The following is a 16,126-nucleotide window of genomic DNA, read 5'->3' as shown; positions in this document are numbered from 1 at the left end:
ACTCTCAGTTACGACTCGATGTTGAGCTGCGACTTGTACTTTGTTTGCATCGACAACACCGCAGTAAGCCAAGTTTGCACAAGTATGTCGTGACAAAGGCAATAATGATCCTCATGGCGCTTGAGTACTCAAGAGTGTGTACTTTCCTGCCAACCCTACCAAAAATTTGAGAAGTGACTTCAGCGGAAACGCTCGCTGTCCCTTTTTCAAGTTCTCGAGCCGTTTCGCGACCCTCAGTTTGGGAGGCACTGGTCTAACGTGAAAATGAGCGCCCACTTCGTGAGGTGTCCCCCACAGTCTGTGACTCCTCCACAAAGTCCTTTCACGAAACTGACGTTCGCTCAGTAACACAATTTAAACTATATCCAACCCCATGCTCCTACGAGAATATATATATATCCTTCTCTCACACACGCACGCACGCACATATCATTCAGCATGCCTGCACCTGACAGCTGAGCAGACCGTCACATACCTGAACAAACTTCCCCAAATTCGGAGCGTATAAAACCGCTCCCTGACAAAATAGAAAAATTTCCCTCGCAAGAGACTCATTTCGTGTTCCTGCACCGATCCAATCAATCTGGACCGTCCCGTCCAAACAGTGGTTCTTGTTATTCTTTAATAAGCGTTGCACCCACGAGAGACGTCTATACGTGATTTCATTTCCGGAACCCGTCGACCAGAATTCCACGTACTGTGCACCACTGGGAACGGAGTATTTGTTTTTATAGCGAAGGTCACGCACACACTTCAATGCCCTTGTGCCCCCGTGTATACCTGGCCACGTATGCTAAGATAAACACCGTGGTAACGCTCTCGGGAAAGAGATTCTGCACAGGTTTGGAGAGATCGCAAACTTCCTTGTTGGGAAAGCATATCACGACATGCGGCCGCGTCGGTGCCTGTGATTATGGGGGCGATCGGTTTCTGTACGGTAAAGTAATCTGCGCATCGTCCGCGCTTCAACCTATAGACCTGTCTGTGTGGGCCAAGTGTGTGGCGCGAGTGAGAAGCAACGTAAGCGGCCCAAAATATGCAACGCGCCGTAGTTTAGCAGACGACGTGGCACTTTCAAATACGTGGTCTCGAGTTGTTCGCACTTGGCAGGATGCACCGCTTTTTATGTGGATTTCCTACAGGTTTTGTAGCTCTCCTTGACGCATACCACTTGAAACAACAACAACAACAACAACGTCAACCCGCTGATGAAACTCCCTACTGTTTGGATCCGTGACCGCTCGGGCCCGAAATGGCGCTGTGCAAACTTTGCTGCAACAGCCCTATCCACGTTCCTAGCTAATATGATCTCGAGCTGAGCTGTCGATTGGAAGGAGCGCAAGGCTGTGGCACCCGACGTCGGCGGCTGCGGCCGAGCTACATTCTATTCTTATGGCGCTTTCTTTCATTGTGTCCCGTCAACCACCGATGCACTGGACCATATACAATGGCTCCAAAACCGTCCTCCAAGCTCTGCAGTGCACCATGGGCTCGAGCTCCCTCGCTCCACTGGTGTGTGACGTTCTCAGGGAGTATTCGTGTGCTGTCACACAGACGCACAACATCACTTGCAGTGGATCCCAGGTCATTGTGGCGTCCCTGGGACTGAGGCTGCCGACCTACTTGCGAAACGGGCTCATGTGGCACGAGGCCTGCCGACACACCCTATGTATTTCACCCAAGTGGACGCGAAGCAAACAATTGGTACCCTTATGAGACGTCTGTGCAGTGAACACTGGCGCAGCAGTGTCCCTTCTACGTCGTTCCTGCGCAAGGTGGACCCAGATCTCCGTTTTTATATGCTGTCTCGACCAATCACGTCGCTCATCTACAGGCTTCGCCTCAACGTGCCATACAGTGGACGACTTTTGTTTAAGCTCGGCGTGGTCCCGTCCTCCAACTGCGGTCTGTGTGATGTAGTTGAGGACGTGGATCATATACTCCAAGACTGCCCGAGGTACCGTGCACACCGTTATACCCTAGTGTCGTCGCTGACGCGCCTGGATAATCGGCCATACTCCACCGAAATGGTTCTTGGGTGCTGGCCAGCAGATCAGCTCATACCTGCCATGCGCGCCCTTGTGCAATTTCTCGTCTCGACGGACCTCTTTGCCACATTGTGACGCTCTTTGTTTTTAGTGCATTGAGATTTCGTACGTGTACTCTTCTGCACTGTTGGTTTTGGTGCCAAGTTTTGTGGTGATTTTTTTCATCCATTCCGTTTCAAATTGTATAGCGTAGTTTTTTGTGTAGTTTCTTGTTCTGGCGTAGTTTTTTGTTAAGTATGACGTAGCTCCAACGGTAGACATTAAAATACATTCCACCTTTAAAAGAAGGAAAACAATCGACAACATGCATACCACCGTTTGCATGCTGCTGTGACTTTGTGTGACTCATCGTATCTGAGTGTTCGCAGTCCAAGTGTCTATGTACGTTCATGCGCTCAGAGTTGTTTACGTGGTAACCGTGGTTACCGTGGTGGTATGGAGCAGCCGGCTTCCACGTTGGTGGTGCCAATTTCTCCATGTTTTTCATTTTCACTCGCTCACTCACTCACCATTTGCATGCTCTTTGCGCTATCAGGTCGCTGTGCGGCTGTTCGTACATCATCCAGGCCATCATCAGCCAATCTGAGTGCCCTGGTGAAGTATACCGTAAGTACAGCTCATGATCGAACCCTCCTGTGTCCCCGGAAGCAATTTTGGGTGGGTCAACGGCGGCGCCTCCTTCCGTCTTAATTATCGGCATCATCCCCGACATTATTCTACGCTATCATAACAAACTCCCTGTTCTCGTTCCGTCCTATCAAATTAAAAGCTCCTCAAGCGGTACTCAAACACGCACACTTTTATGCTCAGCAACACAAAAACGACTAAACAAACTGCTATATCTCCAGAGACAACCCATCGCCCGTAAATAAACATGTTGTGAAACTTCACTTCACTCAAAGTTGCTCCATTGGCCTCAGCTACAGGATTACACACGAAAAAAAAAAAAAAAAAGACAATAAGAAAAAGAAAAGAAGATGCCCCCTTTAGCAAGAACACCTCCAGCCCTGTGTTTTCGCTCACTCAGTGTACATTATTGCGATTGGGTACGCACAACAGGTAACAATGTTGCACGTTCACGTACAGCGTAACTATTCTACTTATCAATGCACGAGTACCCACAAGCTACGGGGCTAAACGTTGGACCGGTATTTTTACCAGCAAGTTCTCCTCCCTTTGATATGGATCATCAACGTTCGACACATCCTAACAAACCGGATCAGAAAAGCGGGTTTCCACCACACGTTTTCTTTCTCTGTTTCTTATATCTGTTCTTTTCCTTTCTTCTTTTCTTTTGTGCAGCCAAGACTGCGGAAAATTGGATCGTAAAAGGGGATAAATTCTGGCTTTCCACTCTTGCGTGCGTGTTCTAGCTTTATTTATTTTTATTTTTTTTGTTCTACTGGTTGCGTGAAAAATGGCACAGTCTTATCGTGGAGGAAAATCCCGATATCAAATTAGCCTGCCCTTTCGGTCGCTTCCATCGTTAAGGGTCAACTGTGCGACCTTTAGAGGATGCGCGCCGGCTATCGTTCCGAAGGCTCACTGCAGATATAGTTGGAACGACGCGGTATATTTCCGCAGTTTGACGAGGGAGGTATATACAGCTTAGGACAAAAGTTCACGGATGCCCCGGGGTCGCATTTCTCCACTGGGGCGGCACCCTATATAGTCGCAAGCAGGAGCGTACACACGTACACACTGATGGCGATTTCGAATGGGAGGTGGCGGGTTCGAACCCAACCACCGGTTGTGCGGTCTGAGGTTTTTCCTGGGTTCTCCGAAGACTTTCCAGGAGAATGTCGGCACAGTTCCCCTAAGGTCGGCCATGGACGCATACTACCCCCACCCCCTGGTCTCCACTCTTTCCTACTGTCCTCTCTCCATCTGTCCGCATCTGTACGCCACTCACAGACACAGTTGCTTCGCGGCGCTAACGCGGAATTAAGAAAATAAATAAAGATTCGGGTGATACGTTTGGGGCACTTTTATCTGCCGTCGAGGCGAACTGCAAATAAACCACTCCCTGTCTGTAAACAAATGACGTCATAGTGTTCGACAGCGCCACCACTTTGGTAGACCTGGACCACGCTTGAAGCTAGGTGCGAACAAGGTCGCGCAAGAGAGCCACGGTATTGAGGGGACTACGATGATCCCTGAAAGGGGCTGGACCTTCGGTCTTACTTTTCTTTCAATAGGAGCCAGCGAACAAGTGCCCATTCGTGGAACCCAGCCCACTCCTTCGGATTTGTCTCGGTTTCAGTCTGTCTACCAACGTCATGATGACGTTTCTCAGGTAGAGGTCTATTCGAATGATGCTAACGGAGCACTCAGCCGCGAATTTTGGATCATGCGGCACGGAGCAGTTCTCGCTCCTCGAGGGAAGTTTTTTTGGCTCCTGCTCGGTGAGGCCGAGGGAGAACGTCCCTGAACAAGAGTTCGCACTACGCAGGGCCTCGGTGCCCTTGTGAATTCCGGTGCTTGCTGCTCTAGGGCGGCTCTCCTGTGGAAAGCGAACCGAGCGGGGGTCGCTCTCGCTGCACGATTGAGCCTATGCACCACACCGAAATCGCCATGAGAGACGAATCGAATAGCCGGTCACCCGTTTCTTATTCGATTTCTTCCTGAAAGCAAGCACGGGGCTGCTCCGACGAACACATGCGTCTGTGCCGTATTCCGTAAGCTTTTTTTTTGTCCCGAGGCGGTACACTCCCTCTTTTTAGTTCTGCGCTAGTACCGCGGAGCACCTGTGTAGAGACACCAAGAGCCATAGGACTTCGCGGTTACAAGAACCCGACAGAGACGAGTCGAGCTGACCTATCGCACCCCCTCACATCTATCCTCCCTAGATGATTGGTTGACACGGCCTGATGGAAGAAGATTTGCTGAGATAAACCAGCTCGACGTTCGTGTAAACGTGGCTCATGTCTTTACTGGCCCGGGACACGTTTTAGAGGGTCGTAGCCCTCTCTTGTTGCAAATGTCGATAGCGTATCTCAGACCTATATCCAATAGAAGGACTTTACTATCGTCGTGGTCTCCCAAACAATCTGGCATAAGCGCCAACGTCTACACTCCAAAGCAATTCCATTTCAAATGTTCCTGATCGTCGTCGCGGTGTTTTCTTATCGTCACTGATCTCTCACTAGCAGATACAAACAGAAGGAACATAGCGGCGTAGCTGAAATGCGAGTTGATGGACCGGGTCTCTCTTTTCTCCGTGCGTTTATGACGTTTTTCTCGTTACAATATAACGACTACGAGCGTTTCATTTTACGCCGCACATTTTTACGTAAAAAGCAAAGCCGGAACGTCTTTACGACTTCCGGTGTGTCGTAACGACCTTTTAGCCTATTTTTTCTTTGCGCGATTTTAACGACGATTTCTTCGTTTTTTCGCTCTTTTTTTTTTTCTCGAGTAATAAAAACCGGGAGGAAGAACCTTATGCTGTTATAACGCTCACTCCTAATTTAACTTACTTTTCTTTTTCCACTCGGGTGTTGTAAAACCAACTCATTCAATTGCCAGCAATTTTTGATTGCAGCGTTATGACTGGAGGTACAGAGCTCGAGTTCTACAGTAGAGTGCTGTGCATAAGCAAATAACCTTATGATTTAGTGCTACACCCGTGTCATTGCCGAAAATTAACATTTTACGCAGGGTGTCGAACCGAAACGTTTTTCGTTCCGGTTTTCGTTCCGGTTACATCATAAACGATCCGGTACCGGTTCTGCTCCGGAGCAAAAAAATAACGGTTCATACCGGTTTTTAACCGGTTTCGCTTCTGCTGGGAATATGCATCCCCACACACAAAATAAAGTTACAAAATGTAAACCCGTTTATTCCGCATACATGGTATTTAATATTAATAGACAGCTGTGAAATTGGTAGCTCCAGGTTCCTGTAGGTTACTGTCTGAATGAGCTTTCTCCTTTCTTGAAGCGCCTGCTACAAACGGACTTGTTTGTCGTGATGTCATACGTAAAGTACTTTCTTGCTGGGTTGGAGCGATCGCGTCCCATCCGAATGTCTGTTGCTACTGTCTAGCCAGCAAGCACCACCGCACGAGTACGACGCAAATCGAGGAACACCTTCACTGACAAACGCGCTCGATGGCTCCGTTATATTTGCTTCGTGTCCTGTCCACAAAAGAGTTGCCACATCGCACGGGCTTGCCCTCGCGTATACGTAAATGTATTCAACTTAGCTGCTCTCAAACAAGGGACGCGTTGCGCGACATTACCGATAAAGAAGCCGTTATGCAGCCCCCTTGGGTCGCTGTTTAGTTGAGGAGAGTTTGGGGGGATCAAATTAAAACGAACACTACGGCACATTGCTAGAGAGTCACATGTACCTCTAAGTCTGTGTGCGTGCGCGAACGATAAACCATTACAAAGGGAGCCTAAGGGTCATAGTATACCAACATACATTCCACCGTAACCGTAACCCTCGTATAGTATCCATGACATGACTTCAGAGCACACGGCGTCTGTTTCATTCGCCTTTCCGTAGTCCAAACCGGCGAAGTTTTTTTTTGGACCGAAAACCCTTAAATATATTTTTCGGTTTCCCTCCTGAGCGAAAAAAACGTATACGGTTTCGATTCCGTTCCGGTTCTCACCAAAATAGCGGTTTTTTTCTGTTTTCGGTTCCGGTTTTCGGTTCGCTCCGACACCCTGATTTTACGTTCTTCGGGTCTGCAAATTAGCACGCGAGACCTAGTTAATGAAATACAAACTAACTCAGGGCTAAACGATACAATGAAACAACATTTCTTCAACTGCCATTATTCAGTTGGAGAATAGAGATATAGACCCTTTGTTGAGCACACGAGGTGCACGAGCCTAGAGCGTTCCGATTGATCCGCAGAAGCACGTGATATCTCGGAAGGCCGCTTGCCATATGGCAGTTTGACTCGTGGAGTGGCCCACTGCGATGATCCTTTCAATTACGTGTTGGCGCCACGAAGCAACTGTGGCTATGAGCAGCGTATAGACGTGGACAGATGGAGAGAAGAAAGCAAGAAGGAGTTGGGTACAGGGGAGGGGGGGGGACAGTATGCGCTACGGGCCGACTTCAGGAGACGACATTCGTCCGGAAAGTCTACCAGAAAACCCAGGGAAAAAGCTCATACAGCACAGGATTCGAACCCACTACCTTCCAGTACCTCAGCACGACCTTGGTTACCACCTACGAGCAGATGCTTTTTTTGCAGACGCAGCACCTTATCCTCGAGTTGCTTAATTAAGATGCTGTTACTGGCGATGCCGCTGGTGCTATACGATGATTCACGGCAGCATCAGTTTCGGTATTGCAGGTGGACTTTTTGTGCCGCTATTATGATATTATTAGAGTTTCACAGTGCGTGTGCCGTCGCGCACATACATGCAATGCCATTTTGGGCGAACTGTAACAATCCAATTAACCGCATTAACCCAGGTTTGGGGGGAAAAAAAGATCGGTTAAAAACCGGTTCATTGTATATGAAATAAGTGCAATGAAACTGTATGTACAGAGCTGGGCAGAGACTTGCGAGCAGGTGACTGGGCTACCTAGGCACATTTCTGTTAGTCCGTACGGTCGCGTTCCCTATACTAGTGTGTCACCTTGAGCAAGGAATACGCATGAGCGTGTTCCGTAAACTTTTCTCCAGCACTGTACAACCAAAAACGTCTTCTGATGTAGCAGTACGTGCAGTAACGACAACGATAAGCTTCATTTTTTTTCTCTTCACCATTTATTTATAATATTCTCGAAGGTGAACATAGTGGAACGCATGTACCAGAAATAATGTAGATCTGCGAGGTCACGAACAGAGATTCCATGGTTCTGCAAATTATGGGCGACAAAGTAATATACAAAGAAGACTTATCAATGAAACAACCAAAGGGACTGAAGTAACACATGCCTAATTTGCAAACGAGCGCAGAGAAATGACGTCATCTATACATACAGTGGCGGGTGAACCTCTTTACGGAGGCAGTGTGTATTCGAGAACGAAAAAACGGTCGTCCCACGCTCACATGCGTTTCTGGGACTGGTATGTTAGTGTGCATCACGTACAGCGTAATCATACGCGTTGAGTAACACAGAAAAAAAAAGAAAAAAAAAAGAAAGAAACATAGTAAAGGTCGAAGGATAAGCAACTTCAAGGTTTCTGAACCGTTCCTGGGACAGATAACCATGTCTTCAGTTAAAACGTAACGGTTCTGAGCTTTCAACGCACACAACAGAGAATCTTTGCAGACGAACAACGTTTCAGCCTCAGAACCGTTACTTCCCATCATGTTCACCAGATGTCGAATGTTCGTATGCGCGAAATCTGTAAAGCTCCGGTACACGGCTGCCCCAACTGCCGTTCGTGACCTTTCACATCAGCAAGGTAACAGATAAGATAAGGTAAAAAGGCATCACCTGCGGATGTTGGGCATGAGGCCGTGGTGCGCCGCGAGGCAAGCCTCGACGCAGCGTTGTCGCAGCGTCCGGATCCGGTGCCGTAGCTCGGGCCCGTCCTGGGCGCTGCTGACGCTAAGCAGCACGTCACGGAACAGCGCAACCCCAACGTTCAGTTCGTCGATCAACTGAAAGGAGAAGAAAACCACCGCTCAATGCTTCTTGCAAGACGAAGGAAAGCTGAGATCTGCTTTGTAGGGCTATGACATTGTTCTAGAAAAAAAAAAAAGAGTGAAGGAACCAGCTATACACTTCCTGTGCACAGAGGCTGTTTTTACTGCGTGAACTCATAATATCTCTTCGGTGTCGTTTACAGCAAACGCCACCAGGGTCACGAGGTAAGATCACAGTCTACACTACTGATCATGTGTGTGCGCGTGCGTATTTTTGTAGCACTAGCGGGTCCCAGTGTGTAAGTCTATCCCTACCTCTCTCTGCCTTCTATTGTTTTCCTCCCAGGACGTCTGTCCATAGATATTATAAAAGTCATTATCGTTGAGAAAATTACATACTTCAATCTCCTGTATGTGCTCTAGCTCCAGCGCACCTGCGAATTTGGATAATGATAGGGTAAATTAATTAAGTTCTATATGTACACGAAACCGACCGAGCAGAACTTCGGCCAACGGAAATGGGTGAAATTCAACACTACACCTCTGTCTTTTTTTTTTAAAGCCTGAATCTAAATCGTATTCGTACTTTCAGCTACACTCGTCGCTCACAAGAGAGGGAATCATTTTAATTCAGGCAAGCTAAGGAATTCACTAAAGCCGTCTGCTCATCGCACTGTAACCACGTGATACGGAGGGTATAGAACTAGAGGAAAGGGTAAACTTATTGAACCCCACGGGCCTCCATGCTGAACAAGAACGAACTAACATGCAGATAAAATAAAACCAAAATATTCACGGGCCTTAAGAATCCTACCTGAGAATCAAACAACGGGCAGATTCTACTAATCGTCAATGCATCGGAAGAGTAAAAAAAAACAAAAAAACAAGTTGCTCAACCTGATTACTAATTCACGGAAATATTTCTAATCGTTCCCGTCCCTAATTTCCCGTTGAGTCGAAGACAAAGTAATCAGAACCAAACGAAGACTGCAGTTAGCGTGACACCGGTTAAACACAATGCAAATACGGCACGCACGGACGTTCTATAGGAGCGACCCGCCGATATTGACAGTCGGGAGCTCGGGCCATAATTACGCACACAAATCACGGGAGAAAGCGTAAAAGTAAAACAAAAGAATCGAAAGGAATAGCTGATAGGAGAATTTCAGAGTTGATCATGACGGCACGTAGAATATCCAAAGTATAGAAACTCTAATTAGGAAGGAACGTAAAGCCTAAACCCGGAATTATACGTATTTGCACCGAGCAGCACTTAGCTGCCGGATCGGTAATTACTCCTCGCCCGGCTCCTTCCGGCAAACGCAAATAAACCGGCGCAGGTGCGTGCGTGACGGACGGAAAATAAACTGCACGCCTTCAATGTTTGAATGAAAGTTGAACGAAAACGGGCGTGCATGCAGTATTGAATATTCACTGGAATATTTTTTTTGTTGCAATATTACTGGTTCATTTGGTGCGGTTGTACTGGTACTGCTGCCGTAGACTGTGTATAAGCGTTGATGGTTTAAGGGGTCGTGACGCACGAAGTCAAGTCCCGGGCGAATGGAACGCACGGCTACTTGCACTGATGTTTTACCGCAAAGCGTGTAACGCAAGCGTTAGCGCAACCGAAATCTTGCAGTACCGAAACTAACCCGGAGGCAGGATTGTACGAGACATTCACAAAAAGAATTGAAATTGAGTTACTGAGTACTGGGCAAAAAAAAAAGTACCTGAGCAAGGTACTAAATACCCCGTCTTGAAAAGTATGTAAGATTGAGTATGTTTCAAGATACTTTGACGTAAGTGTTGGAATTCGCTATGAAAAGAGTATACGGAGAGCGTGAATCTGAAATTGATATTACCAATGGTATGGCTTAATCAGCTCGCGCAAACAACTGTTTTCCAAAATTGCTATCCGGTAGCCTGCCCCGTTTTTCTTAAAAGCACCTTACCCCCAATACTGAACATGCGCTCTACAGGTGCGCACGAATGTTTTCCAGAAACAACAGAATTTACGATCGCTTGTCTCCTCACCGTTGCTTCAACTCAATAAAGAGTTGTTAATAGAACGCGGATTTTCATGCCAGCGCATGCTTTTTTTTTTTGCTTTTGTTTTTTTGTCTCGATATGGTTTCGTATCTGGACGATGAAAATACTGCTTTGGGCGTGGTTTGGAAGTGATTTGACTGGTTTTATGGTATACATATAAATACATGTTCTGCGCGTTATCGCATATTTCGCATGAAAACGCACGCACGGTGCATATTTTGCGATGCTTCCAGGCTACCAGGTGCGAGAGCTTTCATATTCTCGTGACTAATAGCTTGCAACAAGAACTCTTTGCACTCGGCGGCGACGAGTTTCTGCAGCGGTGGCGGTTCCACCCTTTGCTTTTGGTGCAAGGGGGCTCCGTATCTGTCCGAGGTGTCCCTCCGTTAGGTGTCTGTGAACAGTACCCCTTCCATCACTCATCTCTCCCATCACTCGTCTCATGCTCCATCGAATGTAAATAGTGCATATCCCTTTTGTATCATGAAGCGTAGCAGTGCGTATATCGCCCCTCATAGCCTCATGGCTCATAAAATTGTAAATATTGTTTTGAGGCGCTGTCCATGTACTGACCGTTCCACGTCGTATTAAATTTTTTTACAACATATTCTTCTCTTTACGGTTTTGCTGACTTCGGGAAGGTTTCGTGAGAATCCCGGTGAGAATAGTATACTTTCGATGTTTCGGTGGGATGTGGTGTGGTTCCGAGGAGCTGCACGCTACCCCTTCCCAAGAGTGGCGTGGAGGTCCCAAACATCTCTGACGCTAAAGCATATGTACAGCACAAAGCGCCCAATGCCGAGACAAAAGATAATCTTTCACTCCACTTCCCTGTCACGCACAAAGAAGCATCTCCAGAGTAACCTGTAAAAAGCCGTGTTGCAGAGCTCCTGCGTCACTGCGCGAGGCTGGGTTAGGGGAGGGGGGGGGGGAATCTATTTATTTTGACAGGAAAAGCCAGCCAGAAAGGACGACTTACTATTCCTCGTTAAATAATTCCATAGTGGGTAGTCAAGACGCTGGCGTAGTTAAGAGTAAGGCGATGTGGGGTCACAGGTCTTCCGCCGTCCCACCCACGATGTGACAGGCTGCTGAGGAGACCGGTGTCCCAAGTAGTGTTGCGAGAGAGATGGAAAGTATCCGAGGCTAGTCAGGCGGGACTTGAACTTGTCGCGGAAGGACTTGGAACGGCGGCATTCGAGAAGAAGGTGTCGAATGTCTGCCTCAACGTTACAGGTATAACATAGCCGGCGTTCACACGGGACAACTTTTCCCAGCAACTCGAAGCAGCTGAAACCAATGTCTTTCGAGCAATTTCGAGTCCGAGTTCACACGTAGCAACTCTGTAGCTCCACACACAGGCAACCTTATGGCGACCGGAGAATGCAGGTTCGAATCGAACTGGTGGAATCTTTTCTTTAGCTGCTGTTTATCAAATTTCAGTCAGTTTTATTGCCCCATTAGATCATTATTACCTTCCAGAAATGGCAACTGATATGTTTACGTGAAGTTCGTAAAAAAAGAAAAAGTTATTTCTCAGCTGCACCTTCAGGATCTGAACCCGTGAACCCACGAACAAAGTCCACAACGCAATCGGGAGTCACGTGGCAATGCTCCCCTCGCTGATTGGCCGGTGCACGAGCAACTTCTCATGTTTTCGGTCGGCGAGCGATTCGCAGCAACTCTGGAGCAACTCGAGTTGCTGGAGGTTGCCGGCTGACAGCAACTCCAAAGTTGGTCATAGTTGCTGGAAAAAGTTGCCCCGTGCGAACGCTGCCATAGGGGTGTGGCTTGCTGGTTCATTTTGAACAGCAGTGACGGAGTGCGGGCGACGTTGAGGCGGAGCCGATGGATGACAGATTCTTCCATGCTTGAGACACGAGGACAGATGGTGTACTCCATCGTTGCGTCAATGGACCCCAAGAATGGGTAGGTCCTGGCAACGTCCTTGACAAACAGCTTCGTGCTGACAGTAAGGAAGCGGCGTAGCTGCAGTTGGCAGGCGGATGTCGAGATGTTTATTCCACCAATCGGCTCTAACGCATGGGCATGTTCCGCCGTGACGTCAGGGCGAGTATTGCCGTGGAGGCCGACAGGGCTCGGAACCCGTTCAAACCACACAGTGTGGCCTGAGGACAGGAGCTCATTGTGTATTACGAGGATCATGGAATATATGTCGCAGACATTCTTGACGGAGTAAGATACCTCAGCTTCTACAAATGACGTTTCATAGGGAAGGAGAGACGCACGCTCAGAGTCGTCGCTAGGGACGCTAGTACACGCCGCCGTCGACGAACCTTGCCGCACTGATCCGTCAGTGTACACTGGGTTAGGGAATCGGTGCCTATCATTGCATGTTGAACCTTATCCCCTCCTATATGTTGTTACCTCTAGCAATGCTGGTGACATAAAAAAAACACACACAAATAAATATGGGAATAGCAAGCCGACTAATGTATGGCTAGCCTTCCCCTCCATTGCACCATTGTTCATTACCTACCCGAAAAAAAAAAAAAAAACATATCCCCCCCCAAAAGTACATCAATCAATGAGTCCTCCCGTGTAAATTTAGCTCAGAAAACAAGTAGCAGACTCGCGTACTAACTGCGTGAAAGAGAGCTTCGTTCAGTCGGATATAAGGGTGCTATTGGCATAAAGATTTTTTTTTTGTCTTCGTCTCTTTCCCGCTATCTTTCCATTTGTACGTTCTCTTTTGTCCTGTTCTGTCTCGGAGCCCAGTATCTAACAGGTATATTGTTCTCGGTTAAATTTCAACCGATTCAATGCTTCCAATTTTTCGACTGCCAGGATTGAAATCCCAGGAGGGAGACGTCACGGAATCCATCCTTTTCTATCACAAAGCTGGGATATAAAGTGAAAGCGAGATGTTTGGAAGATTTTTCAAAGAGAGCTGAAGCGCTCCGGTGTTTTGTAGCTTTCCGTTGACTGACGACCTGCTCATGCTAAGCACATTTCACCGTCGAAAGCGGAGATCGTTTCTCCGTGAATGGGATTGTATACGTGTGGTGGCTTCAACTGCTATGCATTCTTTATTCCTTCTGTGCTGCAGGACACTTTCGAAGAAAGATAGAGGTTGACATCGAGGTATTTCTCGTTCGGCTGCACGTTCGCCCAACGAGCGCCATGCAACACACTAGCTTTCCAGCACCGCCTGCTGCCGAAGACGCAATGCTGTCGTGCTGGGTGCTAGGGTCTTTGGTGCTTAAATGCCGCTTCGACCTCGAAACTTTTTTAATGCAGTGCATGGGTCCTCCCAAACAAAATAAATAATATGTTTCTAGATTTCTGCATTTACATGCTACGAGAAAAAAACGCCAAACTTCGCAGATTTCGCGAGCCTTTCACTCAGCAAAAGCCGTTCAACGGGTTACTCAGGCAAGGCATGGGTGCGGCTGCAATTAGTCTTATCCTTGTCCAAGAAAGGTCTTCTTAAAATTTTCCTGTCCGTTTAGTTCTAACCATACCACAGCTGCTCAAATGCACCACACTTTTCGGTCTGACGGCGACATTCGGAGCCGCCTAGTGGCCCTTCTGCGCTATGCTAAACTAAACTATTAACAGGAGCGCATGTAGCCATTATGGCGAATATCATAGTTTTTTTTTTTTTCGCGGAAATCGGAGATGGTCGAGCATCGCGACCGGGACACTTAGCTAGAGTGACACTTCTATATGTAGTATAGTTTGTGGCATAGTTGCATAGTAGTGAGTGGAATAGGGAATGGAACGGTGCGGTCGTCTGCAAGATTGCGATCATTTTATCTTGGTTTCTTTAACAAAAATGTACCTCGATATCCTTGATGTGTTTCAGGGTGTGCGAGCATCAAGCTATTAATACTGTTCAGCGGACAGAGGCAACAATAAAGAAAGCGTGCTCACATATCTCCTTTGACCTGTCGGAAATTGACTTAAAGCACACACACATAAAAAAAAGAAAAGAAAAAGAGACAAGAAAAAGGAATGAGAGAGGAAGAACGAGAACAAAACTGTCGAAGCTGCCGATAGAAGCTGTGCTTTCTGACAGCTAGCAACGCCTTGTTTGAGGAGGAGTCGCTTGCTCCTAAGTGCTACGCATGTACCTAAGAAGAACAGGTACCCTTATGCTGCCGAGCGCCGACAGCAGGCAATTACACGAGCAGCCCTTAGTTCTCTGATGATATTACTGTTATAGCACGCTTACGTTCTTTTACGTGGTTCTACTTTACACTTAACTTGATTAAAAGACTTTGTGATCGCCGCCTAGGGAACGCGGAGAGAGAAAAAAAAAGTGTCGTCTGTTCCGAACAGCTTCCAAAGTGGTTGTACGCTTGATGGATTTGGGCTTGGCTGGAAGAGAAGAAGAGAGGAGAGAAGAGAATACGCGAGAGAAGAAAGAAATAGAGTAGCGCGAAGAACTAATAAGCTGTATAATTTTATCGCCCAGATAGATACATTTAAGCTGCGAGTTAGGTCACTCCAACACGTATATCCGTTCACGTAGCTATATACAGATTGATGAGAGACGCATTGAGTGAGACTAGTAACGTTGCTTCGCGAGCATGGCGACTGTGTTCAAATGCTTGTCTTCCAGTTCTTCGTGTTGTGTTTACGAGAATGCTGCGCGTAATTGTCTTCTTGAATCGAGCGTGCTCTGAATCATTTTATTTATGGCTTTGTATACGAATATTCATTTGACCACACCCCTCGTGGGGAGGGGGGAGGATATGCTTAATGGTCGGGAAAAAAGGAAAGGGAAAGGTTAGTCATACGAGGGGCTTGCTATTCCGAAACTGAAAAAATAAATAAATAAAAAAAACAACGTCTTCTCGCTATGCGGCCATGCACAGCACGGGCCATTAGCGCGTCAATGAATTGCAGGAAGGTGCTCCCTCGTGCCTTGACTACAAGCATATGTAAGGGGCTGATAACCGTGATTTCTTCGTCCATCCAAAGTGATACTTTTTTTAGACAATTTAGACCATTTTAATACTTATTACTATATCGATTATCATCCAGACATGCCCAAAAACAAAATATTTCTAGACTATGTCAGTTTCCTTCACACACCCCCGATTCCATAACTCACAAACTTTTCTACCCATTTCATCTCATCGCTCAAGTAGTCCGCAAATTATCTCCTTCGCCGCAAGCGCCACTGCAGCCTTTTATAGACCCCGCCGCGTTTTCCATCACTCAAATGCAGCCCAAAGCGGACAAGCCAGCTAAAAGTCCGCGTTCCTCGAAAATCTATTCTGTATCCACTTTCATCAAGTTCCCAACACATAGCCAGGAGCAGCCGTAAACAGCTTCCGTCACCGACAGCCTGCAGAGGCCTATCACGCGGACCCGGCCGGATTTGCGAAGAACGGCAACTATTGTCGTATTGTCGTTTAATTTCGTGCGTTCCTTTAGTAATAATTCGGGGTGCCACGTCGCCAAACAACCATGCGATCATGAACGACG

General features: G+C 47.2%; 1 protein-coding gene across 1 annotated transcript in view; it reads right to left on the bottom strand.

The window, feature by feature from the left end:
* Positions 1 to 16,126, bottom strand: part of LOC135389774 (uncharacterized) — a 158,232-nt gene that overhangs the window by 23,158 nt on the left and 118,948 nt on the right. Inside the window, exon 3 of the mRNA XM_064619805.1 lies at positions 8,463 to 8,629. Coding sequence (XP_064475875.1) covers positions 8,463 to 8,629 — 167 coding nt within the window. The remainder of the gene's footprint in view (positions 1 to 8,462; positions 8,630 to 16,126) is intronic.

The sequence above is a fragment of the Ornithodoros turicata genome, chromosome 3, assembly GCF_037126465.1.
Source record: "Ornithodoros turicata isolate Travis chromosome 3, ASM3712646v1, whole genome shotgun sequence".
NCBI classification, from domain to species: domain Eukaryota; kingdom Metazoa; phylum Arthropoda; class Arachnida; order Ixodida; family Argasidae; genus Ornithodoros; species Ornithodoros turicata.
This window is presented reverse-complemented; position numbering and strand designations above follow the sequence as displayed.